Consider the following 27,830-nt stretch of genomic DNA (forward strand, 5'->3'; position numbering starts at 1 on the left):
GCTTCCTAAAATGAGCGGAAGTGTATTTTATCAATTGATTTTTTGTGGAATGGCATTATGATCATTTCAACTAGAAATTAAATTGCTCTATCAAATAGTTCGTAATATCTTTTTATCATAAAATAATTTTAGGCATCCTATTATTTTAATGATATTCTATTTAAGTAATGTTGAACTCTTTCTTTTCATTTCATTAAGACACTCATTTCGATACTCATATAATATATCATGGATATAAATGCCTTTTATACATAGCAGTTGATTCTCTTTTGCTATTAATACTATTTTCACATATGATTTAAAGAAACCTAAGATGATTGACCATCAATTAAGTGCATCAAATATTTTGAATGCTTTTGATTGCATTAGAAGAGACATATAATTTTAACTTTGTAAAATATTTGTAATGGCTTTTGCATTAAATATTCATAAGATGTTGATAACAGTTAGAGAGTAAATAAAACTAAAATATTAGATTTATGCTATATTTTCTTTTGTTTTCCATATGATTTAAGAAATATAAATTTATTATAAAAATGAATGAAATTTTATTTATATGTACTTACAGTGAAGTAAAGATCATTAGTATGATCTTGAATTTGAATATTGTATAAGATGGTAGATGCTATACAAGAGTGAATCATGGTTTTATAACACATACACATCCCTTATGTGTGTGAAAATACTAAAATAGCCACTCTCTCTCTCTCTCTCTCTAAACAGCTTCTCTCTCTCTCTGTCTCTAAACAGCTTCAGTGCTTCACATTAAGAGGTTGCATGTTCTCAATTTCGCAAACCTATGAATAGAGTTTTAATAAATCTAAATACATTTATAAGGTGCAATTTATTTTGACGTACTTTTAATTTGAAGTTGTAGGCTAGTATATTCGCGGCGGTAAAGTGAGAGAAGTTTTCGTCTTGATAATGCATAGATAAATTGAGAGAGCAAAGAAACATCCAAAAAATTTTATGTGGAAAATCTAAAGAGCAAAAAACCACGAGGCCTTGCCTTGCCCAAGTGAAAATATTCCAATATAGTTGCGTAGGTGCTCATCTCTTAGCTTGGAGACGGTAAAATTACAATAATTTAGGTAATTGGTTAAACTTTGTATGGTTACCTGGGAGTTTGTGCCGTGGTTAGAGGATAGAGATCGGAAATCTAGTGGCAACGGCTGGGAGACGGTCCAACAGAGATTGGTAGCCTAGCAGAGGTCTGGTGACGGTCAATGGTCGGGCGGAGATCCGACGATGGTCGGGCGATAGTCGATGGTCCAATGAAAATTCGGTGGCGGTTGGTGGTCCGGTAATAGGGTGAAGGTCCAATGAAGGTTTGTGGCCCAGCAGCTACCAGCGACTTGGTGGAGGTGTCGGTCAGTAGTTGGCAGGTGGTCCAACGGCGGTCGGCGACCTGGCATTGCTTTGACGTTGGATAGGCATAAGTCTGGTGGAGTTTGAAGGAGTGGCGGTGGTCCAACAGCGGTCGGCAAAAGGGCAGTGGTCCAATAATGGTCGGGCGGAAGTTCGGTGGAGATCTTTGGACGGACGATGGTCTTACGACTGTCTGGTGGGAAGTCTGACGGCTAAGCAAAGCTTCACCTGCTGTGGTGCTTGGGTAGAACTTTAGGAACCTTAAAGCCTCAGAACTTTCAACAATCTCGAGCTTAAGATTCCCTTCATGAAGCGAGCATGACTTTATTTATAATTTTTGTGAGTGTCATACCCCCATAAATATAAGGGAGATCAAGAGTGAATTCGGAGCGCTCCATCGGACGGCTCATATTGATTCCCCCAATCATAGATCATTTACTTGATATTTAAGTACCTTATCAGAATTAAGAAATCCAGGGCTCATTGGATTCGCCTAGTCGAGACATTAAATTCGACTATAAGCAAGTCATACTTGAATATCATTTTGTTATCCAATTAATACTTTTGATATATATATATATATCATTCTAATTGGATTCACCTTTCAAGGAGAAATTATTCTATGCAGAGTTCGAATAGGAAGATTCGTCTCGACTGTGAGCGTACACACTCTGTACATATATTGTGTACCAATAGTTGATACACTCACATATCCGAATTTTCCTGGTTCACGACGGCTATTTATTGTAGTGCCAAATAATAATTTTAGGCATTTTTTCCCTTTCGTCTTCCTCAAACCTTTTACCTGTGCACTTCAGCTTTCACGCATGCAGCACGCTGGCAACTCCTCGTCCTCAAGCACTCGAAATTTCAAACATTCACACCTCTCTCTCTCTCTCTCTCTCTCTCTCTCTCTCTCTCTCTCTCTCTCACCCCGTTTTAAGGATAGATCCGCCCATTTTCTGTCTTCATCTTCCTTTCCTTCTTAAGGTTCAGTTGCTGTTACCGTCAAACCAAGGTTTTGCATCGTATCAGGACTTAGGAAGTTCTTATCAACATGATATCTACTCTTTTTAATGACCATTGTTATTTACCTTTCAAAGAAGAAATTTTGAAAAAAATAAGGGAAATTTACATACATACCACTTTAAAACATTCTATTTACATATCTAACACCCAAAACTTTAATATTACATAAATACCACCCTATATTATTTTAATATCAAATATACCACCCATATTTTTTTCCTACCACTCATATATTTCATTTCTACCACTCATATTTCATATAAAAATGAACTATGGGTGGCATGTATGTAATATTAAAGTTTTAGATGTTAAATATGCAAATAGAATAGTATAAAGTGGTATGTATGTAAAAAAAGGGGAACAACTCCTTAGTTAAGAAAATGAATTATTAATTGAATTAATTTTGTATGTTATTATTAAATTATCAGTGGAAAAACATCATTATCTAATTATATTAGAAAAGAAAAATTAGCTCATAGAATGAGAACAAAGTTAGATCTTAATGAATAACTTAAGAAATTAGTTTAGAAAGTATGCTTTCACTCAAAGGACCACTTGAACTTTTTATATCAAACATGTTTGATTTTTTTGTGTTATAAAAACAGCTTTTTTTATATAATTTTTGTAAGATTTCAGGATTTAAATTAAACAATTTCCACTTTCTAATATCTGAAAATTTTTTAAATCAATTTACCCAATGTTTCAATAATTTAGAGTTGTCTACATTTATCATAAGACTGGTTTATCATGTCTTCTGCATGAAAAAAAATCTAAGTTTGCCCCTGAGTTCTAAGATAAATTATTATATGCAATCACCGTAAGCCATCTGGAAACGAATCAGGGCGCGCCACATTACCATTTTACTTTGTACCGGTGCTTTATACCGGAAGACATGACGCATCCTGATTCGCTCAAAATGATCCAGTGACCGAACGTAATAATTTCTCGAGTTCTAATTGCTGTTTTAATACATCCACATGGAAACTTCCTTGCTTTATAGCACTTCTGCTAATTGCTGCCATAAAAGCAGAAGCAGATCTGAGAATTTTGAATTGTCAGCCTTGTATTGGTTGTAGCAGAGTTTTGAGTGAGCTTAAAAACAACCACCAAGTTCTGACTTAGCTAGTAATTTTCTTCTTCATCGTTTCACCATTATCTATCATTCAATCCTGTATTAACCATCTGTAAACATTTTGGTGTTATTGCCATTGGGAAAGCCAATTCTTAGATTATTTCATTTCTTTTGTCTTCTAATATTTTGCATGATAACAAACATTTGAACAATAATTATATTACAATTGTTCGTAAAGAAAAAAAAAAAGTTCTTTCGTTCATATATTCTGGAGCAAAAGCCAACAACCAGGGCTCTCTTACCCTGGAGTAAATAACATATTAGACAGAATTTACATACACGAAAGAAAAAAAAAGAAGCCACACCGGAGCTATTTACTGGACGCATCAATAAACATGGCTCGCGTCCAGTGTTCAATGTCTTCAGCTTGAGATGGTGGAGGAAGTATAGGGTGTTCAATCAGATCCCATCCATCCACCATGGTTTCTGATGCTCTGGCCTCAGTTGTGTCAGCATAAAGAAAACTAGCTGCAGAGTTTGAGAGATTATGTCGAGCGCTTCTCTGAATAGCAAGTTGAATTACGATTATGAATTGGAATAGGTTTATGGAGAGCTTTAGAAGTCAAGAGAAGCTATGATTGGGATCTTACCGTTATGATCATACTGTGTTCACTCTCAAGCAAACTGCTTGTAGATGGAGTAGAATTTGCGTTCCAGATTGATTTGTTCAGTGGCTTTGCTTGATTATCAGACCTGCAAAATTATCTCAATTCAAATCTCAGTTCAGTTTTTATGTTCTTTTGGGGGATTTAATTATTATGTATTTACATATCTAAAATCTAAAATTTTAAATTTTAGGTGTTAGATATGTAAAAATATAAAAATTGTATAAATTTATCTTTTTTTTTAAAAATTTTTGTGAGGTTGGAGGTTGAGCGAGTGTGTAAAAAAACCTCTAATAGGATGGCAACAAGCTCGAGCAGTCTTCTTTCCAAAAATAAAATCAAAAGATTTAGCCTCTGTATAAGGAGAGATTACTCTATGCGGTGTCTGAACTTGTCCGGAGGTCAATCCGAATGCGCCACATCATTCAATGCACTGTGTATTGAGTGATATGTCGGGTCTGGATTCGACTTTGGACGTGTCCGGACACCGCACGTAATAATTTTTCCTGTACAAGAGGCAAGCAACAAGGTGAATAAAGGCTAGATGAAATGCTTACTTTGGCTTTGCCATCTTCAAGGAAATCACTGCACTCATTTCTTTAGAAGAAGACAACGTGGCCAATACTTTGGCAAAGGCTTCAAAAGTAGACGCATCGGGAGATATATCCAAGCAATATATATTATTGCAATAAGCTGTAATGCATGCCACACTTTTCTTGAGTAGTGAAATCCCTTTCTGCAAATCCTTTTGGGTCTCTAGAGAACATGCAGAAGCAGTGGAATAATTAAGGCTAGTGCTTGGAGCAGAATCCAAAGAGGATTTCTTCTCTGATTCTACTGAAGAAACACCAAAGTTACTTGAGCTTCTTTCCGACCACGAGGCCTCACCAGTTGAAGAACAGAAATTTTGCCGGGGGATGAAAAGAGGGTATTCCTTGCTGCGCAGAAAGCCATAAATTTGTCAACGATTAGAAACGCATCAATAAACATGGCTCGCGTCCAGTGTTCAATGTCTTCAGCTTGAGATGGTGGAGGAAGTATAGGGTGTTCAATCAGATCCCATCCATCCACCATGGTTTCTGATGCTCTGGCCTCAGTTGTGTCAGCATAAAGAAAACTAGCTGCAGAGTTCGAGAGATTATTTCGAGCGCTTCTCTGAATAGCAAGTTGAATTACGATTATGAATTGGAATAGGTTTATGGAGAGCTTTAGAAGTCAAGAGAAGCTATGATTGGGATCTTACCGTTATGATCATACTGTGTTCACTCTCAAGCAAACTGCTTGTAGATGGAGTAGAATTTGCGTTCCAGATTGATTTGTTCAGTGGCTTTGCTTGATTATCAGACCTGCAAAATTATCTCAATTCAAATCTCAGTTCAGTTTTTATGTTCTTTTGGGGGATTTAATTATTATGTATTTACGTATCTAAAATCTAAAATTTTAAATTTTAGGTGTTAGATATGTAAAAATATAAAAATTGTATAAATTTATCTTTTTTTTTAAAAATTTTTGTGAGGTTGGAGGTTGAGGGAGTGTGTAAAAAAACATCTAATAGGATGGCAACAAGCTCGAGCAGTCTTCTTTCCAAAAATAAAATCAAAAGATTTAGCCTCTGTATAAGGAGAGATTACTCTATGCGGTGTCTGAACTTGTCCGGAGGTCAATCCGAATGCGCCACATCATTCAATGCACTGTGTATTGAGTGATATGTCGGGTCTGGATTCGACTTTGGACGTGTCCGGACACCGCACGTAATAATTTTTCTTGTACAAGAGGCAAGCAACAAGGTGAATAAAGGCTAGATGAAATGCTTACTTTGGCTTTGCCATCTTCAAGGAAATCACTGCACTCATTTCTTTAGAAGAAGACAACGTGGCCAATACTTTGGCAAAGGCTTCAAAAGTAGACGCATCTGGAGATATATCCAAGCAATATATATTATTGCAATAAGCTGTAATGCATGCCACACTTTTCTTGAGTAGTGAAATCCCTTTCTGCAAATCCTTTTGGGTCTCTAGAGAACATGCAGAAGCAGTGGAATAATTAAGGCTAGTGCTTGGAGCAGAATCCAAAGAGGATTTCTTCTCTGATTCTACTGAAGAAACACCAAAGTTACTTGAGCTTCTTTCCGACCACGAGGCCTCACCAGTTGAAGAACAGAAATTTTGCCGGGGGATGAAAAGAGGGTATTCCTTGCTGCGCAGAAAGCCATAAATTTGTCAACGATTAGAAGATTTTTTTATGCTTGTTGTGCGTAGCAAATAAAATTGCAACCACTCAACCTTTGAGAGGAAGGCCGTGCTTCCCAGTAAGAATCTCGTTGCCATGTACGTGAACATGAACCCTGATTCAAAATTTCATATTAGAATTCGGATTATAAGAGCATAATTGCCAGATCGATATAATCTGACATAAAAATAATCATAATTGAATACTCGAGAAGTAGCTGCATGACCATAATGATAAATTTGGAAATTGCAGCGTGCGATTTAGCCTTCATTTGGAAAAGTTTTTTTGCTGCTTCTTAAAGCAGCTTTTTAATAAATAAAAAAAAATATAATAAAAAGCTATTTTAAGAAACAATAAGAAAGCCATCCCAAAAGAAGCCTAAATGAATGCCGGATAAGTGCAACTATTCTAATAGAACAGAACAAAGACAAACAGTCGAGTTTAGAAATATTTATGATCCGATTCTTATTAAGGCTCACAAAAAAATTAATATTGATGATGCAACTTTAAAGGAAGTTCTATAATAGGGTGACCTTCATAGCACCAAATATTGACAAGCATAGTTTTTGTTAAAATCAATTTTTGTCAAAATTAATCAGAAGCTATTTACATGCAAACTATAAATTGTAGTCCAATATATTGTCTCTTTCGTATCTTGTTTTCAAACAATAGTAGCTAGGTCAAAACGCCCTATTATATTTGGCAATATTCATTTCTTCAGCTTTCAATTTTTCTGTACCTGTCAGTGTGTACCTATCTAGACTTTAGTTACTTATTGTCAATGTTTGATTTATTAAAAAAAGTGTCTGTATTAACCGATACTTACTAAGAGCTGTAGAAAGCTTTTCCTGCTTTTTATGGGAAATTAAAAATGATGAAAGTAAAAATGTTAAAGCAAAGGAAGTTCTCTAAAATTGTATGAAAGGTGAAAAAAAAAAAACAGGGAGATCCATGTTACGGACTGTATCGAAGAAAATACAATATGGCAATTAAAAAATGTATGTAATAATTACCAGAAAAACGTGTGTAATTTAATGCAAGAAAGTTACCAAGTCAATGTAAAAGCTGTTGGGTAAAGAAAAGGGGTGCCGGATGAAAACAGAATAAGAAAGCTGCCAATGTAAAGCAGAAGCCTGCTGAGTGAATAAAAATAGCTAATGAGTCTTCGAAGTAGGAACAAAAGTTATGAACTACAAGAAGGGAACATTTGGATTAGCTTTTCACAACTGTTATTCAGACTGTTGCAGTACTTAGATTTTGGTAAATGGGGGAGTTGGTCGAGCAGCAATGAGAAATCAAAACAGAGCTTTGATGCCAAATATTATAATGAATGGGGTGATGGGATTGGAGATCATAGTGAGCTTTTTTTAATATTTGATTTGCTAAGAAGATACGAATATGATATGTGAAAAAATTATTTAGGGGAAATTGAATTTGAATTTTATTCCTTGGAATTATTACATATATATGCTTTCAAGGAGAATAAATAGAAAAAAAAAGACATTTAATCTAATTAATTATAATAAACAGAAGAGGAAAGTCATTTAACCTAATTGATTCTAATTATTATATCTCACGAATCTTGAAATCAATCCCATGTATTTTGGTGTTAGAAAATGAAATCTCCAACTGCAACCCAAGGATTGCTGACCTGTCAAAGCCGTGGGCCCCCACCTTGCCGTGTGATTCAACACCCCCTCAAGTTGGGTTTGTACAGGTTGTACAATCCTAACTTGCAAACAAATTTATCAAGTAGAGAGCCCGGTAGTGCCTTTAGTAGAACATCAAGTTGTTCATGAGTTTAGGTATATACTATTTCAATTTTTGAGTTCTTTATTTTCTCATATATAAAGTATCTATCAATAGTAACATGTATTGTTATGTCCTGATGTACTGGATCCTTTGTCATATTGATTGTGGCTTGATTGTCACATTTCAGCTTTATCGTGCCTTCAATCTTTATTCCCATTTACTCAATACTTGTCTGATCCAAATACCTTCACAAATAGTAACTGCTAATGCTCTCAGTTCAAATTCCGCACTGCTTCTGGAAACAACAGATTATTTCTTGCTCCTCCATATCATCAGGTTCCCCCACACAAATGAACAATATCATGTGGTCGACCAACTGTCAACCTGACTTCCTACCCAACTGCATTAGAATAAAGGATCAGTTTCCTATTTTCATTTTTCTTGAATAATAGCCCCTTTTCAGGAGTGTTCTTGAGATATCTCAAGATTTGATATACTGCCTCAATGTGCTCCTTCATAGGATTACTGATATATTGGCTCACCATTCTCACAACAAACCCAATATCTGGACGGATGTGGCAGAGTTATATAAGCTTTCCTACTAGATGTTAATATCTTCCTTTATCTTCTGGAACTTCCTCCTTTTCTATCCCAACTTTTTTCTTAGGATCCATAGGTGTACTGGCCGATCCGCATCCTAGCAAGCTGGTCTCCTTCAGTAGGTTTAAGGTATACTTGCATTGGGAAACAAATATACCTTTGGTTGATCGTCCTACCTCCATACCAAGGAAGTATCTAAGTGATCTTAAATCTTTAACTTCAAACTCCTAGAACAGAGTCTGTTTGATTTTCATTATTTCCTCTATATGATTTGCAATAAGGATGATGTCATGCACATATACAATCAGTATTGCTACCTTGTTTCTTTTTTACTGCTTCACAAATAAGGTATGATCTATCTGGCATTGTCTAAAACCACGGCCTTTTACATACTTTGAGAATCTTTCAAATCATGCTCTGTGAGACTGCTTTAATCCATACAAGGATTTCAACAGTTTACACACTTTGTCCATTCCATTAAACTTCTGAATCTCCATTGGAATCTCCATGTAATCTTCTTCTTTCAGGTTCCCATTCAAGAATGCATTCTTGATATCTAGTTGATGTAGGGGCCAATCTAAATTTGCTACTAAGGAAAGAAAAATCCTGATGATTTTGAGTCTTGTAACAGGAGAAAAAGTTTCTTGATAGTCTGTTCCATAAGACTGAGTGAATTCTCTTACAACTAGTCTAACTTTCAGCCTCCAACACTACCATCCTCCTTATGTTTTACGGTGAACACCCATTTGCAGGTCACAACTTTCTTTTCTAGTGAGATATTCACAATTACCCATGTTTGATTTTTTCTCCAATGCCATAATTTCTTCTTTAACAGCCTATCTCCATTCTGGGTGATTTAAAGCTTCCTGAATATTAGTCGGAATCTGCACATCATGCAACTTGGAAAGGAAGACTTGATAAGTATCTGATAATCTGCTACAAGAGAGAACTTTTTTTTATTGGATGCTTGGTGCATTATTCTTTATGGTCATTTGGCGACTCTATCTCGTTTTGAACTTCCTTATTCTTCTCCTTTGTACAAATCTCTACAGTTGCTCAATCCATTGAAGGAGATTTGGCAACTGCAAGACGTGTCTAATTGCTTTGCATTTGTTGATTTTTTTTTCTTTTCCTTGAGTATACATATTGTTGTTCCTTAATTGCTTCTCTTTGCAGAGATTGATTAGAACTTATGGGTGGAGGTAATAGATCAGAAAGTGGAGGTTGAGACATAGGATATATACCTTGCAAAATACTTGTGGTTTGGATTTTTTATGATATTTGTTGATTTTGATTGGACTCTGTTTAGTTGTATAATAAGAAATTCCACTCCTAAGTTTGAAATTCTCCTTCACTCTCCCCCTGAATTGTAGAACTAGTGAAGTGTTGGTTGTTTTAAAAAAAGATGACATCCAAGATTTCAAATAACTTCCTAGAATTAGAGCTAAAGCATTTGTAGCCTCTTTTTGTCAGGTAATGGCCAATAAAGACACTTTTTTTTTAATCTTGATTCAAGCTTACTCCTATCTTGTGAATAAATATGATAAGGTAGAGCACCCAAAATTTTTTGGGTGGAAGTTTTAATGATATGAACTGAGCATGATGATAGGCTTTGAGTAGAGTTTGTCTAGGTGTTTCAAATTGTACCCGAGTAGGTAACCTATTTATTAGGTATGCAGCAATAAGAATGGCTTCCCCCTATATATATTTTGGTACTTTTGTGAATAGCATACTAAATCTGGCAACTTCCAGAAGTTGCCTATTTTTTTCTCTCAGCTAACCTATTTTGTTGAGGCATATACACACTTGAACCCACTTGGATTGACCCTTGGCTTGATAGGTATTCTCTCATGATAGAATGAAAGTACTCTCTCTCATAGTTTGACTTTAAGATTTGATTTTTTGTATTAAACTGGTTTTGAATCATTAGTTGAATGACTTAAATATCCTTTCAATTTTAAATTTTTCCTTCATTAAATAAACCCAAGTGACTCTATTATGATTATCAACAAATATTACAAACCACCTTGCACCACTTATATTTTTAATCTTTGAGAGTCCCCAAATATCACTATGGATCAAGATAAAGGATTTAGAAGTTGGTAAGGAATAATTGGTTAAGATGATCTGATATGTTTAGCTAATTGGCAAGTTTCACATTTGAATAAACTTAGATTTTTATTAATTGACAAGTTTCACTTATGGAGACTGTTGGTTCGTGATGTTGTTAGGCAGCAACTTCAGGGTCTCTAAATGCTGAAATAGCTTCAGCTTTGATGGATTGATCTTGCATGGTATCGGCATAGTTCTCCTTGCTTTATTGTGCTGATTTGTTTGCCTTCCAATCAACTGATTTTCCACGAATCTTCCAACATGTCTCCTTTGTATGTCCAAATTTGGCACAGTGCTCACACCATGGTCTTCCTCCCTTCTTTTGATGTCAATTTTTAACATGTGAGGCTTTTTTATTGTTGTAGATAGTAAGAGCATTTCCTTCTTCAACCTTTGGAGATCCTTGTAGGCCTCCCTACATGACCTTTCTTCTGCTCTCTTCCCTTCAAACCTAAGAAAAGGCCTCCCGAATATTTGGAAGAGGTTTGGTTCCCATGATCCGTCCTCTAACGCCATACAAGTTCTTGTTCAAACCTATCAAGAATTTGAATATTCTTTCTGCCTCAACAATCTTCAGGTGAAGTGTGTGACCTTCTGGGCATTTCCATTGATAATGTTCAAACATATCTAATTGTTGCCAATAACGGGTTAGAGTATTAAAATATTGAGTTACTGTCATGTTCTTATCGGTAATCGTGAAGGATGGTCTCAATTGAGAATAGCTTGGAATTGTTGTCGGAACTGGAGTAGGTCTCTTTAACGACCTCCCATATTTCTTGGGTCGTCTCGTAAAGAAGAAAGTTCTCACCGATTTCTACATTCATGGAGTTGATGAGCCAAGACATGATCTGATGATTATCTGCTTTCCATTTCTTATAGAGAGGATCAGTTTGAGGTGGTATAGGGGCTTCAACAAGGAGATCGTCATCTTTTCCTCTCCTGCAAATAAACATTCTCACCGATTGAGATCATTGCAAAAAAAATTTCCCGTTGAATCTGTGGTTTGTGATGAGAGGAGGAGGAGAAGAGTTGTCTGCAGATCCAGAGTTTCCAGTGTTTAAACCAGTAATATTTGGATAGGAGGATGAGATCTCGCTATCTATGGACATGGTTGGGTTTCCTCATTTTAAAGAGAAGATGAATTTTGGGCAAGGGCTACCAGTGCTTGAAGAGAGGCTATCAGTAGGATGATGGAGAGTTACCGCTGGCTGAATGTTGGAAGAAAGGGAGGAAGGTTTGCCGCCAGCACTCAAAGAACGCTTAGAATTTTCCTAAGCTCTGATACCATGAAGAAATTGTTTAGGAGATATTGAATTTGAATTTTATTCTTTGGAATCATTACATATATATACATTCTAATAGAATAAATAGAAAATAAAGATATTTAATCTAATTAATTATAATAAACAATAGAGAAAAGTCATTTAATCTAATTGATTCTAATAATTATATCCCATGGATCTTGGTGTCAGAAAAGGAAATATCCAACTGCAGCCCATGAATTGCTAACCTATCCAACTGTGGACCCCCTCCTTGCGATGTGATTCAACAGTATATCAGAAGGATAGCGGCATACCAAGAAGAATAGGATTGAGGAGATAAGGTAAATGAACATCTAAATGGAAGAGAGGTAGATGGTAGGGAGAAAGAAAACAGATAAAGACCAGAAGGGAAAATTAATCCCTAGAGGGAAAGCAAAAACAAAACATTTCCTTTATTCCATTTTGTAGCTATCAGTTCCCTTTATAGAATTATGGCTCATTAAAACAACGAAAGTACCCTCAATCAAATAAAAATAAATGTCACAATAGCTCCAAATAACAACTAACATTTATACAACTAATGCTTAACCTAAATTCATACAAGGATGACCACAATGTCAATTAAATGATACTTAACACACATATATATATATATATCCATTAAATGATACTAAAAGCACAAATTCCTAACTAGATTTATAGATTTCTCTTCCCTAGATTGGTAGATGCGTTTGGCATAAGATTAGTCCAATATAAGTTTAACCTAATCCCAAAATTCAAGCACTAGTTTCGTTGGTTACAAATAATCCCAAAGTTCTGTTTGATAATTGCATAATAAATCCAAGTCTCGACCCAGCATAAACTTTAAGTTTCCCTAGATTGGTAGATATGATAGGCATAAATTTTGCTCAATTCAAGTTCAACCTAATCACACTATTCAAGCATTAGTTCACTAGGCTACAAATAATCTCAAGATTTTATTTGATAATTGCAGAATATATCCGTTTCAGCCCAGATAAAATTTTAAGTTTTTAGAAAGTTCTGCAGTTCAAATCCTTTCAGAACCACAACTAATCAACAAGACAGATCGAAAGAAAACCCAACGTTCATTGAGATGTGCCAAAATAGCGCCAATCACCAGTTCTCTTGATTTCTTATCCTTGAAATCACTATAAAAGGCGGCGGCCATAGTGACAAATAGAAAATCTATTGTAACCACAACCCCATGATCAAAACCCATAAACAAACAAAACCATAAGTAACTTGATAATAAACTCCAAATAGTAACAATAGCAGCAACAAGGTATACTACAATCCAGCATTAACTAGATAGAAAAAAAAAAAAAACTACTAAAAAATAACAGATAATAAATTAGTAATAAATAACTAACAGACTGCTAATAAATTGCTTATAAATTTAGTGACACTGACTAGAATAATAATAATAATAATAATAATTATTATTATTATTATAAAATAAAATCTAATGATAAAATAAAATTTTTAAATTTAAGTAGACGTCACAGAGCTTTTCAAGAACAATAGATTTGCCTCAATTCTTTCATAAACATGTAAACTAGCTCACCGCAAAGCCTGAAGCGTGTAGAGTTGGAGCTGCTAGGCATGGACTGACAAGATTCACAAGTTGAATCATATACCTATCGTTATATCAGAAAATATTTTATTTATTAGATGAAACACAAATAAAAAAAGGCTAAGAAGTCAACAATTAAATTCATAAAATATTGAAAATATACAAAATTCAAAAATAAATATAATTAAACTAAATCATGGGAAGACAGATTATTTAAAACAGTTCCTGAATATATTAAAACATGAGTATTGGAGTGTGAGGCCAAGATCACATAAGAAGATCTTCATGTGGCATGGACGCTTTTTCCTTATAGTAGGGTGAAGCAGAGATCTTCTTATGTGACTTGTATCATTTTTTTTTTCATTTACATACTTAGTAATTAGTTTTTGAATGTGTAATTGATATTTGGTCAATTTTACTATAATATGAATTTCTTTCTTGCAATGTGACTCATATTTGTGTAGTGGTTTTGTTTTGATTTAAAATTACTTGCATAATTTCAGTTTTGGACGATCTTTAAACTATAGCTGTGAACAAGTCTTACATGTTTCTTCTAGTTTGCATCAAATGAGAAAAAAGTTTCACTAAATAAAGCTCATGGACTGCGAATTTTGATTTATTGTATGTGTTCATGTGCATCACATCATAGTTGCATTATAGAAAACCTAGACCCTCTAAGACATACTGCATCATATTTCTTGATTATTTTGATTATGAACCTGAATCAATCAAGCCGGCTAAAATTGATAAATCAATTGAATAATTTAATAATTTAACTCATGGAGTAGTTTTTAATGAAATCACTTTACAAATCAAACTAAAGTTAGTTTATTTTCGATTCTTGGTTTCTTGATTCACAAATGCAAAAAAAAAAAAAAAAGAACTTTATGGTTATTGAGAGAGAAAAATTGCAATAGCATTTTAGAAGATTCATTGATAATGGTTACTTAACAGAAACTTTAAAACTCCATCTATCAGGGTCAATTTCACAATCTTTTCAGTCATTTGGGTTAATTTTCTCTAAAGAAATTTTTTGCCCATATAAACTTATCATAATCGCAATTTGCATTTTTAGAACACATATTAGCATTCTAGCACTTTCATTGTTTACTTCATATCATTTGTATGATTTACATGGCAACATTGGATAAAAAAATTGACAGTAAATTGTAGAAATTTTAAGTCTGCCATTAATGTGAAGATATGTGGAATTCAAATTAGATGATACAATAATTGTACATTTTAATCCTAAAAGAGTTTGTATGGTGCCTTCAAAAAATTAAATACTAAGAAGATGGGAACACAAAATCTTAGAACGCATTAGGATAAATGTTTATAAATTGGAAAGTTCAAGAAGTTCTAATATCAATGTATTAAAATGTTACCAATGCCTTGGATTTTTTTTATCTTTCTATCTCCTTATTACAAATTCACATCCAACAATATACCAAACAAAATCTACTCATATAATAATTGAAGCCATTTTAAATGATGAGACTATGTCCATTATTGATAATGGATATCAGAGCTATATCGGGATTTGGTATGACCAACCTACTTGTGATGATCTATAGGTTACTTAATAGGAGGCAAAATAGTTATGTCCAAATTTGCTTGGTAAATATAAAATAGTTAATTAAATGGAGTCTTTTTTTATATGAGGCATAAAGATGCAAACTTTGAAACCTGGAGCATGTCAAATTTAAGCCTTGGCTAAATAAAATCTTAAATTCCTCTCAAACTTGTATGCTAGTTGGACATGACTTCTTCAAATGCCATGCAAGTCATGACAACTATTTTCAAGTCAAGCTTTCTCCTTGTAACAACATGAGGCCTTCATCTTTTTTGGTGTCTATCCTAGTTCCTTTTCATCTACACTGTGATTAGTTTTTGCGTGTATGATTAAGATTTGATCAATTTTGCTACAAACCTTCTTACGGTGTGAATCCCATTTGTGAAGTGGACTTATTTTAATTTCAGATTTCTTGCATAATTTCAGTTTTGGATGATCTTTAATTATTTTTTAGAGTGGGTTTTACATGTTATCTGACTAATAACAAAAAATAGAAAGTTTTTGATGTGGAACGTACATGCGATGATGGAGTTACTTTAGGAAATTATAGGGAGCGATTTGAACAAAGTAATCCAAATTAAAATTATCGTTTATAATGGACTGCAAAGGTTGATCTTTCATGCATTCTCATGTGCATCTCATTCAATATTTGCATTAGAGAAAACTTCGACACAAGTTGTCTTTCCGAAGGGGGTGGGGGAGCATCAGCAAGGTTGGGAATCAACAGCATAGAGAATTTTCAGACCACACGGAACATGTAAGGCCAACTTGTAGCATCAATAGAGCTACTCACAAATATAATGGAAAGAAAAGCAATACGAAATAGCACAAAGTATATCCAATATAGCGGCTTTTGGTAACAACTCGGAAATTATATACACAATCATCACTAAGGAGATATTTATTTGAGTTGTTGCCATAACAAATTGGTGTTTCTCCTGCCTTATCCCTATGGAGTCCAATGTCTTCCAATCTGCTTATTCTTTTTTATTTATTTTAGTCATCTTACTCGTTCATAAATGTTTATCAAAACATAAAAATGAGAGTAATACTCAAAAAAATTTTAGAGGAGATGGAGGTGGTTTACGGATTTTAAGTAAACCTCAATGGCGGCAACGAAGAAGTCAGTGGGTTGGAGGTCGAGGCAATCAAGAGGAAGTTTCTACCACTCGGGATTATGAAAACATGATTTGTTCAGGGCTTTTGTTTAGAATTTAGATAAATTTTAATTTAAAATTATATAAATAGGGTGAGGCATATGTCTCACGCCAGCGAGGTGAGGCACACCTTAAGGTGGGCCTCAGCCAAGCCTTGAGATGTTTTTCACTGAAATTGCATGGAGTCGGGCCTTAATACAAGCCTAATATTGTGGAATTTAAAACAATGATATATATATATATATATATATATATAGTCTTTATCCTCACAAAACTTCCATCATTCAATTAAATTTTTGAATGGTTGAGATTTAAAATAGTTATAAATAATTGTTATTATAAAAACAAATCACAACTGATATTTTAACTAACCATTTCAAATTGAATGCATGCAGAAGGATGTGTAAGAATATAATATATATATATAATATATATTATATATATATATATATATATTATATATAGAGAAGAGAGAGAGAGAGAGAGAGAGATGATAGCATGTGGGGGTGATCCAAGAAAGAGAGGGATTAGGTCAATTTTAACTAAGAACAAATATGAGAGAGAGGTTGCTCAAGAGGGAAGGTAGGGTAGTTTTTTTCAAAGATAGCACAATTAGATTCGAGACTCAAAATATGCCAGTTAAAAAAGCTCCCTAACTTGTGTTAATAGCCACAAAAAGATCCCTAACCTAATGCCTGTAATTATAGCACGTAGTTTCCTGACTGTGTTCAGAATAATTGTAAATTTTATTAAAGAAAGGTTCAATATGCCTTCTGAAAATTTTAGGAGCTTTTTCAGAGCCTAAAATCCTCTATTAAAATGATCCTCTCTCGCATCCACAATTCTGAGAGACTATTAACCACCCCTTCACCTGGATCTCTCCTTGTCTTGCTTCCTCCCTCCATCTCGCACAAGAATTCATATACAGTATATAACTGTATCAACTAATAGTCCCAAAAACAGTATTTAGCATACCCTTAATATTTCTAGAGCTAGCTCATTCTCTAGGTTTTTCTTTATTTTATGGTTCTATTTCGTGCACACTTAGGGTAACTCCATGTCATATTTCAAAAGTTGATGCCAAATGTATTTAGTGGGGAAAAAAAATTCAAAACTAACTTTATCTAAAATAAAAGGTGCTATTCAAATACAAAAGTCTTACAGTTGTCATTTCATTAAAAAAAAATAGGAAAGTATTAGCACCTCTGGCAGAGTTATCTTAGAATGAAAGAGCATAAAAGATTTTGAAAACTAGGATAATAAAATTGTACAAAAATCAAGAAATACAACTAACATTTCAAAAGAAAATTTTCAAACGAGAAGAAATTACCCTAATGATGCAGAAAGCTCATCAGGGGGAACTGAATGGATCAAGTCCTCTAGGCAAACGAAGCACCAACTATTGTATCATATGAACCACCTGAACCCACCTTTTTCTGGTATCAGAGTTTTTCTGGAAATGAAAACATTAGATCAAAACAACCATTGTAAGCTCCACTCATTACGAAAATGGTAAGCCATAACTAAATCACAACCAAACACCAACAACATCAAGCCTTTAACTACGTGGGGTCGGCTTACATGAATCCTTTTTCTCCATTGTTCTCATTAAAAGTCAAATTCTCGTTAAATCTTAAAAGAAAGGTCATTCCTATATTTTCTAACAAGTCTTTTTAGGTCTACCCCTACTTCTTAACATAAGTCAAATCTAATACCTCTCTCTCCTAACGGTCATCGCAAGGCCGCCGTTTTATGTGACCAAACATCTAAGGTGACTTTCTCTAAATCTTATTTTCTACTGGAGCTACTCCAACCTTTTCACTATATGCTCATTTCGTATCCTTATCTCTAAGGGTAAAGCCACTCACACCTGAGCATCCTCACTCTGCCACACTTAACTTAGTATTATGCTTCTCTTTTTAAGGCAACATTCGGCACCATAAATGCATTGCAGGCCTCACTACCATCTTATAGAATTTCCCTTAAGTTTGAGGGGTACATTTCTATCACATAACAAGCCGATGCATTCCTCACTTCAACCATCCAACTTGAATTCTGTTGAATATATCCCCATCTATTTCACCATCACTTGAACAATAGATCCAAGATATCTAAAATTGTGTACTCTTATAATGACTTGATCGTCCAAAGTCACAATCCCCTTACTAGGTCTATTACTACTAAAATTACACTCCATATATTCCGTTTAGATCTACTCAAGCGAAAACCTTAGACTCTAAGGTTGACCTCCATAATTCAAGTTTACCTTCAACTCCCTCTCTAGTCTTATCAACAAGAAGAATATCACAGCAAAAAGCAACACCAAGGTACATCCTCTTGCAGTTAGTGAGAAAATCCATGACTAAAGCAAAAAGATAAGGGTTAAGGCTGATCCTTGATGTAACCCAACCGAAATAGGAAATACTTTGGTCAATCCCCTTGTGTTTGAACACAAGTAATAGCTCCTGCATACATATCTTTAATGATTTGAATATAAGCATTATTGACTCCTTTCTTTTCATCCATAGCACTTCTCTTGGAACTTTATCATATGTTTTTTCTAAATCAATAAATAACATATGTAGATCCTCCTTATTTTCTCTATATTTCTCCATCAAACCTCTTAATAAATGTATGGCTTCCATAGTCGACCTACCGACATGAATCCAAATTGATTTTGAGAAACATTAGTATCACGCCGCAACCTATGCTCCATAACTCGCTCCCATAGTTTTAAAGTATGACACATAAATAATACCTCTTAATCGCACAACTTGTGCATCACCTTTATTCTTAAAAATAGGAATAACACAACTCATTCTCCACTCATCTGGCATCTTCTTAGTCTTCAAAATAGTATTAAAAAGTTTAGTAAGCCATGAAATTCCTTCATCTCCTAAGCATTTCACACATCTATTGGAATATCATCAGGTCCAATAGCTTTTCCACCCTTCATTTTCTTTAAAGCCTCTCTAACTTCAGTTTTTACTAATACGCCGATAAAAACAAAAATCTTTTTTCATCTAGGGTGCTAAGGTCACTATAGTCAATCTTATTTTCACAATCTTCATTAAAAAGTTTAGCAAAATATCTCATCCATCTTTGGTTGAATATCATCTTCTAAGAAAAGTATTTTTGATCTTCATCTTTAATACACTTCACATTGAACTAAATCCTTACACTCATATCTCTTTTGTTGGCTAACTTATACATATATCTTCTCCCTCTTAGTATCTAATCATATTATATAATCACTAAAAGCTAATGTCTTTGCATCGCATATTGCTTTCTTAGCATCCTTACGAGTCACTTTATATTTCCCAATTATCAGAATTTTTAAAATTAAACAATTTTTATAACAAAGCTTCTTATTTTTAATTTTTTCTTGCACATTAGGATTCCACCACCAACTATTTTTACTATTGGGGAGCTTTTCCTTTGATACTCCAAGGACATCTTTTTGCATATTCTTAATATCACTAGCCACTTTTTCCCACATAATATTAGCATCCTCATGCGCAGACAAAATCTTAAGATCTAAAATCTTATTTCAAAAATATTTTTGTTAATATTCTTTAAATGCCCCATTTAATCCTAGAAATTGTTTTACTTTATTTTTTATTTTATGCCCCTTTATCTTAAAGTCCAAAACTAATAATCGATGTTGGGTACATAAATTTTCACTCGGAATAACTTTACAATCTTTGCAATCTAAACATTTAATTTTCTAATAAGAAAATAGTCAATCTGGTTGTATTTATCCATTTTTATAAGTGATGGATGCTATTTCTTTTCTTAAAAAGGTATTAGCAATTAAAAAATCATAAGCAAAACAAAATCCAATATGTCTTGCCACCTTCATTCGTCGTTCCAAATCCATGGCCAACATGAATGCTTTTAAAATCATTTACCTCTCTACCAACATGTCCATTTAAATCTCCTCAAATAAAACTCTTTCTTCAAGAGGTATATTTTGTATTAAATCTTCTAAGTCATTCCAAAAATTTAATTTAGAACTCATATCCAAACCTACTTGAGGAGCATAAGCACTTATAATATTAAACATCTTATCATCAACAACAATCTTTAAAAGCCTATAATTCTATTCCAATCCTATTAATTTTTATAACATATCCTTTAACTCTTATCTATAATAACACCTACTACCATTCTAGTATACGACTCCTACCCGAATACCAAAGTTTAAATCCTAAACTATCAATTTCCTTTGCCTTATCTCCAACCCATTTAGTTTCCTGAATGCACAAAATATTTAACTTCCTATGAATCATAATATCTATTAATTCCATTAATTTTCCTGTAAGGGAACCTATATTCCAAGTTCCTATCCTAATTTTAGTTTCATGGACTAGCTTCTTTGCCCACATCCGTCCTTGATGTGGGAACCCTTGCCTATTTAACACTGCACCCGGGCGCCGGTGCAGCGGCCCTTGCACACTTGTCACTGTATTCAGGTCATACAGCGCGTCGCTTCCAGGGGACGCCCTAGCATTAACACAATTTCTTAAAGGATTCATGAAAATTTATGTATGCAGGAGCTATTTTATCTATAAAAACCTAACTTCCAACTTTCTCAAGAACATAATTAAAATTTAGGCTTCATTTGGGACGATTTTCTTTCTGCTTCTTAAAACAGCTTTCTAGTATAAAAATTTTAATTTTTATACTAAAAAGCTGTTTTATGAAGCAGTAAGAAAGCCATCATAAACGAAGTCTTAGTCTATACCAACATTCATAGTACGTTATGTGATGACTTCCTCAAATGCATTTGGTGTAGCATGAAATAAAAAGATTAGACATAGACCAACTATAATTTCTTTTCTTTTTAAGATATTAAGTCGTTGTTTGGTTTAGTGATATTCAGATTTGCTAATAAGATGCCATTGTTATCTCAAAAAGTTTATGTATTTGGGTCAATGTTATTTTGTTAAAAAATGTTTTGTCAACTAAATCTTAATTGTTTTGTCCAATATTATCTCTATATTCCATTATATAAATGATTAGCTCCACCCTAAACCAACAACAATAAGAACATTGACCAAGGCAAAACAATCAAGAAAATGTGTGAAAATTTTCAATTCAACTAGCTATTTACGACAATAAATTCAATATTAAAAATCCTTTTATACCTCTAGGCAAAACAATCATTAGTGAGGCTCGAATTTGATCACAAGTAGCATATATCATAGCATGGTTTCTTTGTTACTCTAACCAGTGCAAGTAACGCAAAACAGTAATAAAAATATACGACCAGCAAAACCCTTAATATAAGGGTGAAAGTCAAGTTGTTTAAATGGCGAGTAAAGAAAGAAGACAACAAGATTTCACTAGATTGAGGGGGAATAAGAATGGCAACAAAAAGAAGTCACGACATGTCCATGTCATTTAATTTGAAAATAGTCATTATTATACTGTTATAAACATCTCATAATAATATGACATAATACTGCAAATGTCACGATACAAAACAACCTTAAAGACCATTTAAATAAAATGAATCAGAACAGGATGCTAGCATAAACGGATAAAGTACGTTTATGACAAACTCTAATGTAACGCAATTTGATAGAATCCATTTGACTGACAAGTCAAAGAGAACAAACCTCTAATTTTAGCCAAAGGGAAAGAAAGTAAATGCAGTTTATTTAATCCGTTCATCACAAAAACAATTTTTAGAAAACTATCCCACTTCTTTTTTAAATTAAGATAATAAGTTAAAAACCTGAGGAATAAACAAGAGAAAAGATAATCTGTTGCTGTAAAACTTTTTTTTTTTTTGTGGGGGAGGGGCGGGGGCTTGATTATTGTGCCATATAGTTTTCTTATAAAGTGTATAAATGTGATTAAGAAGAATAGTGAAAGCATAGATGTGGAAAGAAACTTGACCAATATTGTATTAATAAGCAAAATTATTTTTTGATAGATCTCTAACATGTTGCTTGTAAGTGTGAAACGATATTCAAAAGAACTTTCAATATTTGGATGGTTTCGTTGATATTCTTTAAGACAAAGATGTCAAACACAATTTGAAGGAGAAGCCAAAATATTATTATCATATATCCCGACTGTTCAAGCAGCTCAAATTCATTTACAGGATTCTTGTAAAATAGGCTTCAAAGTTTTGACACTATCAAGTCTACCAAAATAAATTTCCAAAAAACCATAAACAAAATTAAAAAATGCTCAAACAAATATCAACACTGCAGTTCGGTGGCACAATTGAGGCAGGTTTTCCATCAACATATGGAAAGGATTATAAGAAAAACAGCTAACTATTTATGTCCCTCGCCTAAAAATCTCTTCAACATAGAAATTATGTTGTAAGTTAGCATGAAAGGCTAATGTCCAATCTCATTGCTACATGAAAAAAAAAAGGAAAAAAACTGGAAATTGAATTTCTCTGAAGTTTCATACAGCTAAATATACCTATGTTCAAAATGAGTTTTTATTTTCAATGAAATTTAACAATTTAACAAGCATCAGATAATCAAGCAACAAAAATGCAACAATTTGCAAGACAATCTATTAGTCTTAAATAATTAATAAAAAATACGATCAAAATCAAATCAAATCCAAAAGCCTTATGCTAGAAATTAAAGATCAAGAAAGCATGCACGGTGTGAAATTCATGCACAATGTAAACCATATTATATCAAATTTGACTAACACAACACTCTACCAATATGAAAAAAAAAAAACTAAAAAAGAAAAAAAAAAAACAAGAGGAAAAATAAGGTAGGAAAATAATTCACCAAAAAGCAAACCTCAAACATGCAAAGGAATATAATGTCTATAGGAAATTTTCAAGTTTATCACGTAATCGACAAATTTAATCCTGAAAGTAGAATTGCCGCACGAACAAATAACAAATTATTCAACCACAAATTCAGCTTTTGTGTTTGACATTGAATACTATTTATAATCACAAAGCCATTTAGAAATTTCCTAGCTCAATCATAGATAACAATGGAATCAAAACTAAAAACAAAATTCCATTGGAGCAGAGGTCGCAATACCTAGTTAGAGCCGAAATAAATAAATTAAAAAAAAAATTAAAGAAGAAATAGGGAAAAAAATATAAGAGCCGCAGAACCCAATTAAAATAAAGAATCACAAAAGAGCAGTAGGATTCAACTAGAAAGAATTGTGCAAAAACAAATGACAACAGAAAGATGTTGAGACATCAAAGCAAGAAATCAAGGGTCTGTTTGGAACTGTTACAATATTTTTTAAAGATGATTTTGAAGTAAACGTGGTGAAAGTAACTTTTTTTTAAAGTTGTTGTGGATATGAAAAATATATTCTATTTTAAAAAATCAAACAACTTCTTTCTTAAGGTGACATGAATACATAGGTGATATAACTGTGCTATGGATGTTGTCTCGTTCAAGAAAGATGATCGAGATGGTGTCTTGCTTGAATAGGTGGAAAGCTTCGATAGAGACAATATAGAGATATGTGTGATTTCCTCTTAATTTTATCAAAAATATGAGTTAAAGAAAAGGACGAGATGTTAGCCAAATCAGATGTTAAATATGGATAAATATAGCCAAGTCCAATGTCAAATGTGAATAAGCCTCAACCAATTACAGGTGTAGTAGAGATGTTGGAGTTAATATTTCCCCTATATTTTCTAACTTAAAAATCAGTTGGAAGACAATAGCACTCTCAAATCAATGTGCCCATTTCAAGGAGATCGTGATTTTAGAATTGAATTGAAATCCCAAAATTGAATGAATAAAAATTTATAATTTATAGGGTATTATCTTGGCTCGAATGAATTTTTGACATTTAAATTCTGAATGATTGGATCAGACATGTTTGATTTGAGGTCTAAGATGTTCAACAAAGATGTAGAAGTGAAAATTCTGAATTTAGCACTATTTGTCTTAGTTCCCTTAACAAATGATGATCCTGATTCAAACCGAAATAAATATGGGAAAATTTTTTATATGTAGCTTTTTACCTTTTTGTGGAGCAATAAAAGAAGTGTGTTTGCCACTTTGCCCTCATTTTTAAGCTTTAGGTTATGTATGATCAAGCAATTCCATGTATTGTTTGAATGGAATTAGCATCAAATGCCACTCGGAATTTGGTGTTATGACCCTGTATCAAACCGAAATAAACATTATCACTTTGTTAGCACTCTTCTAACAAGAATCTTATTGAAGAAGTGGAATCTCACTGTTGAGATCTGTGTTGACTAGTTGCACTTGGATTGATCATGAGTAATGCCTATGTTGTGAGCATTCTTATTTGGTTTGTTAGGCTTTAATATTGTAAAATTGCAATCATTAATATATAATTCATTTTAAATGTTCTGAATGTTTTTTCTTCTTTTTTTATAGGCGATTTGCATGAATGAATGATTGGTTTCAGAAGTAAATAACAAGAAAGCCAGTGGCCTTTTACTAGAAATTAATGATTAAAAATATAGGATCAAGAAAGTCGCACATGTATTTTGAAATTCATGCACTTGATTTAAACGAACTAGATCAAATTTGATCAAACACAATCATTCTTTCAAACCAGCTATAAAAAATGCATAGGCGAAGAAAGAAGAAGTGGAAAAGAATTCACCAAAAAGAAAGCCTTGAGCGTATGCCGTATACAATGAGACAATCTCTCTAGGAATTCATCAAGTCTCTCACTTGGCTAACTAGTTGAATCCCAAAAGTAGAAATAATGACACATCCAAATAGAACTTTTATTCACCCACCAATTGAATGTTTGTGCAAGCTCCAAGACCTTATTTATACTGACAAAACTAATTAGAAATTTTCCTTGATCAACTATGGATAGCATAGCAATGGAGTAGCACTAAAAACCAAAAAGTTGTTAAGAAGCTATAAGAGAAACAAAAGAGTCGCAAAACATAATAGCCGTCAGACCCATGGAGAAAATTAGCAGTACCCAATTACAAAAAGAAGTTATAAATAGACAACGACAATAGAAAATCATAGAAGCAAGAAGCTACAAGGTCCATTCGTAGGAAGAAGCCTCCATAGCCATAGGGAAGTCACAAGCTCCGTAACAAGAAGTCAAGTGCCTGATGCATTAAATAGCTTATATAGAGATATTATTAAACATGAACTACAAAATTAGTCAAAATCACTTGCATTATAGGGTTATCTTGCATATTTAATGTGAATATATGAAACATACTTCGTAACTTTATTACTATATATGAATAATAAAAAATTTAACAAAATAACAAAATTTTGGCAAAGCAAATATTGTCCATACAATCACTTAATGCTTCATCAATCTTCGTTAATTATGTGGAAGCTAGCAACAAAAACATAAGATAAAAAATATAGATCAAAGCTCCATGTAGCTTACCCATCCCATTGGAAAAAGTTTACATATCAGTTTCACAACCACAGCTTGTTTGTGCATGAGTTCAGAGCTGATTGCCATCTACAACAAGCATTTTTGTACAATATTAGAGGAGGAACAAAAAAATACAAGAAAAGATAATAGACAATATAAAGAGTTACGAAAAGAAAAAAGCAGATGTTTTTAGGGTGAAAAGTTTATTTGCACTCTAACAAGATCAGAAAATGACGTTCAAAGAATAAGGCTTAATCTCAATATGTTTACCTAAGATAATAAGTAATCCATTTTTGAATTGTGAAAACTAACTCATGCAATATATCATCTAAAAAAAGAATAATATATAATTTTCCTTCTTAATATTACATCATTACTTCATGAATTTGTACTCATTTTTTGATAAAACAATGGGCATAAATTTTGATATTTATCAATTCTACTAAGAAACTTCTGGCCATCATCTCTTTGGATAAGACGGTGTATGTATGCAGGCACACCGATAGAAAGAGAATGTATTGAACTATTTTTTAAACCAAGTCACTACAAGTATAAGTTCCTCTAACTCATGGATTTGATGAGACTAGAGGATAACCAAGACAAAAATAATCACTACGAAAACATTTCTACGTGATTTCAAGGCTTATCACCTTAAAAACTGTGGAAAAAAGGTTAAAAATATAACTCTTTGAGCTGTCTTATTCATAGCAACAATTAAAAAGTAAGCTAAGCAGCATATATGATCCCAAAGCAAGCTAGCCATAGAAATTGGATATACCAAATATGAGAACCCATCAATATTTGATAGCCCGACAAACTTTTGAACATATCTATAAATAGTTCACAAAATAGAGTTTACACTAGATACAGCAATCATCAGGAATGACTAAAGGAGGATTCATAAAGCCAGCGCCAAATGGATAAGATATGGTCATGATGATGAAAAAAAATCTAGAATTTACAAAATAACAAACTGGGATCACTCACAAGCCTGAATTCATGAGTGCACTTGAGACTGTGATATTTGCTCTCGAGCTTCGTGCGACTTTCTTTTAACTGGGATAATCAACATCAGATCAAGTACATATTTGATGAGAACAAGCAAATTCCAGAGGTAGTCTTAGAGGTACATAAAAGTCAGTACAAATGGAAAAACACATACCGTTGAGAGAGCAGACTCCACGAACTCAGTTTTACTCTTTAATTCTTCTGATTCTTTGGCAACCATTGCTTTTTCTGATAAGACGCCAAAATATTCAAAAGAATTCAGACAATGAAAACAACAATGAGATAGTTCGTCAAATACATTACCTATAAAAAGACCAACCTTGCGAGAGTTGCTTCTGCATGTTGTGCAACCGCTCCTTCAACTTTCTTATTCTTTCCTTTTGCGCGAGTCTCCAACTCAGTTGTTCGTCCATTTTTCTCTGGTCACCAAAAGGATATTATAGACGGATATGGTGGCACGCAATATAACGAGCCATTTAACAAGAATTAGGAAATCAATGTAACCAAAAACTAACCTTGGCCTCCAGCGTCCTCTCCAGCCTCGCGTAGAGAGATTTCCGCTTGCTGTGCAGAGATCTTAACGAAGCGTAGCATTCGTTCAATCTTCATGAAAGCCGAAGGGAACCAAAGCATTAAATTACACCGAAGCATCGAAGGAAAGAAAAAGAGAAAAGGATGGATCGAGATGTAGCGATTGATTCACCTGTAATTAACGCAACCAGCGCAGAAAGAGGGGAGATTTGAGTTCTCACAAATGGCGCAGCTGCTGTGCTTCTTGGCCATCATCCCGGCCGAATCCAATTCAGAGAGATCAAGGAGGAGATAATTATAGCTTTCAGTTGATCAATTAGAAAGGATTGAGATTCCGAATCAATCAAATCTTGAAAGGTAGTTCACGAAGAAAGGATCTGGGGTTGGTATTCCGTCCAAGATTTCTCTGAGGAACGGAGAAGGGTTTCTTCGAGCGGAGAGCAACGACCGATTCGCTGCGCCGGAGCCGATCAGGTGGCTCGTGTGCGCAGGTGCTTAGGGCCGACACAGGTTATGACCCGCTT

The 27,830-nt window shown here is 33.7% G+C and overlaps 2 protein-coding genes across 2 annotated transcripts; both read right to left on the reverse strand.

Annotated features, from left to right (window-relative positions):
* Positions 1 to 3,596: 3,596 nt before the first annotated feature.
* LOC110094625 lies at positions 3,597 to 5,095 on the reverse strand (the record flags this gene model as incomplete). The annotated part of the gene is made up of 3 exons (XM_020819891.2): positions 3,597 to 4,031; positions 4,120 to 4,222; positions 4,692 to 5,095. Coding segments are annotated over 3 exons (699 nt in total), but the record flags the coding sequence as incomplete, so codon positions are not given.
* Positions 5,096 to 5,109: 14 nt separating this feature from the next.
* Positions 5,110 to 27,830, reverse strand: LOC110094632 (the record flags this gene model as incomplete). Its single annotated transcript, XM_028699256.1, is given in 15 exon segments — positions 5,110 to 5,289; positions 5,378 to 5,480; positions 5,950 to 6,330; positions 6,417 to 6,478; positions 13,675 to 13,747; positions 17,744 to 17,782; positions 17,784 to 17,803; positions 17,805 to 17,849; positions 24,478 to 24,540; positions 25,777 to 25,854; positions 26,755 to 26,823; positions 26,930 to 27,003; positions 27,095 to 27,194; positions 27,291 to 27,378; positions 27,479 to 27,830. Coding segments are annotated over 15 exon segments (1,458 nt in total), but the record flags the coding sequence as incomplete, so codon positions are not given.

The sequence above is a fragment of the Dendrobium catenatum genome, unplaced genomic scaffold (genome assembly GCF_001605985.2).
Source record: "Dendrobium catenatum unplaced genomic scaffold, ASM160598v2 fragScaff_scaffold_1226, whole genome shotgun sequence".
NCBI classification, from domain to species: Eukaryota; Viridiplantae; Streptophyta; class Magnoliopsida; order Asparagales; family Orchidaceae; genus Dendrobium; species Dendrobium catenatum.